The sequence below is a fragment of the Chlorella variabilis genome, assembly GCF_000147415.1.
Source record: "Chlorella variabilis unplaced genomic scaffold CHLNCscaffold_25, whole genome shotgun sequence".
NCBI lineage: Eukaryota > Viridiplantae > Chlorophyta > Trebouxiophyceae > Chlorellales > Chlorellaceae > Chlorella > Chlorella variabilis.
In genome coordinates, this window is record NW_005435063.1 from 358075 (window position 1) to 359978 (window position 1904).

The 1904-nt window shown below is 75.3% G+C and overlaps 1 protein-coding gene across 1 annotated transcript in view; it reads left to right on the top strand.

Annotated features, from left to right (window-relative positions):
- CHLNCDRAFT_139542 (hypothetical protein) overlaps positions 1–1904 on the top strand; it is a gene marked incomplete at both ends in the record, with an annotated part of 7127 nt that overhangs the window by 3720 nt on the left and 1503 nt on the right. The window contains 4 exons of the mRNA XM_005843951.1: positions 85–436; positions 706–899; positions 1117–1552; positions 1746–1891. Of these exons, the coding sequence (XP_005844013.1) occupies positions 85–436; positions 706–899; positions 1117–1552; positions 1746–1891 (1128 nt within the window). The remainder of the gene's footprint in view (positions 1–84; positions 437–705; positions 900–1116; positions 1553–1745; positions 1892–1904) is intronic.

Below are 1904 nucleotides of genomic sequence, written 5' to 3' on the forward strand. Positions count from 1 at the left end.
TTGCGCCCGGCCCGCCTGCGGCACCCCTCCCAGCCGGCTTCCGCCGCGCCCCCCCCCCGCCCGCCCCTGCCCTGCCTGGCGCAGACCTCAAAGGCGGCGGCGGCGGGCAGCAGGGCGGCGCGGCGGGCGGCGAGCGGCAGGAGGCGGGCGCGCTGCACGTGCTGCCGCTGTACGCCATGCTGCCCGCGGCGCAGCAGGCGGCCGTGTTCCGGCCGCCGCCCGCGGGGCGCCGCCTGGTGGTGGTGGCCACCAATGTGGCCGAGACCTCCCTCACCATCCCCGGCATTCGCTACGTGGTGGACGCGGGGCGCTCCAAGCAGCGCCTGCTGGAGGGCGCGGGCGGCCTGGCGCGCTACGACGTGCGCTGGGTCAGCAAGGCATCGGCGGAGCAGCGGGCGGGGCGCGCGGGGCGCACGGGGCCCGGGCACTGCTACAGGTGGGCGTGTGTGTGAGGGGTGGCTGGGGGGCGGGACTGCCTGCCTCCGTGCCTGCTTGGTTGCCTGCCTGCCTGCCTGGCGCTGGCCGGCGGGTGTGGTTCACGCAGCGTACCCTGCCCTGCCCTGCCCTGCCCTGCCCTGCCCTGCCCTGCCCTGCCTCGCCTTAACTCACCCGCCCGTCCCCCGCCCCTCACCCTCACCTCGCCCTGTCGCCCCGCCCTCCCTCCACCCTCCCCGCGCCCCCTCCCACCCACCCCCTCCCGCACAGGCTCTACTCCTCTGCACACTTCAACGACACCTTCCCCACCCACACGCCGCCAGAGATCCTCAACACAGCGCTGGAGGGCGTGGTGCTGGCGCTCAAGGCGCTGGGCGTGGACCGACCCGCCAACTTCCCCTTCCCCACGCAGCCAGAGGCGGCCGCGCTGGCGGCCGCGGAGCGCTGCCTGGTGGCGCTGTCGGGTGCGGCGGGCAGGGGAGGCACACAGGGCGGGGGAGGCGGCAGGAGGTGCTTAGGCACAGCCGCTTGAGCGGCTGGGGGGCTGGAGGGAAGGGGCGGTGTGCTGCTGCTGTTGTGTGCTGTGTGTTGTGTTGTGTGGGGCCCGCAGCGCGCCACTCAAGGCTGATCCCCCAACCTTTCCCGCGCCGCTCCCCGCCCCCTCCTCTCCCCCTTCTGCAGCCCTGGACGGCGGCAGCGGCCAGCTGACTGCGCTGGGGCGGGCCATGGCTGCCTATCCCATCAGCCCGCGCCACGCCCGCATGCTGCTGGAGGTGGCGGCGCAGGAGGCGGAGGCGCAGCAGGCGCAGCAGGCCGGGCAGGCGCAGCAGGCGCAGGCGGCGGCGGGCGGCGGCCCGCGCCGCGTGCTGCCCTATGCTGTGGCGCTGGCCGCCGTGCTGAGCGTGGAGAGCCCCTTTGTGCGGCTGGACGCGGCTGCTTCGGAGGGCGAGGGCGAAGAGAGAGGCGGCGAGGAGGGCGAGGGGGAGGAGGGAGAGGAGGGGGCGGGCGCCAGCCGGCGGGAGCAGCGCCAGGCGGAGCGGGAGGCGGCCAGGGGCAAGCGGCAGGCGGCGCGCGCGGCGCACGCCCAGTTCCGCGTCCCAGACAGCGATGCGCTGAGGTAAGGGCGGCGTCTCTGCCCTTCTTGCCAGCCCGCTTGCTGCCAGCCTGGCATTCAGGCCAGCCGTGCTGGCTGGCCCCTCCAGCCTGTGTGTTCCCACCCATCAATTTATCTGCTGCCGCCTTGCTCCACGCCCGCCATGCCTGGAAACCGTGACGCCCCGCCCCGCCCCGCCCCCGCACGCTGCCCGCAGCGCGCTGCGTGCGCTGTGCGCGTTTGAGGCGGCCGGCGAGGACGACGCCTTCTGCCGCCGCCACGCGCTGCACTTTAAGAACCTGCGGGAGGCGGCAGCACTGCGCAAGCAGCTGGCACGCATGCTGGAGGCGCAACAGGCGCAGCGTGGCAGGGCCGG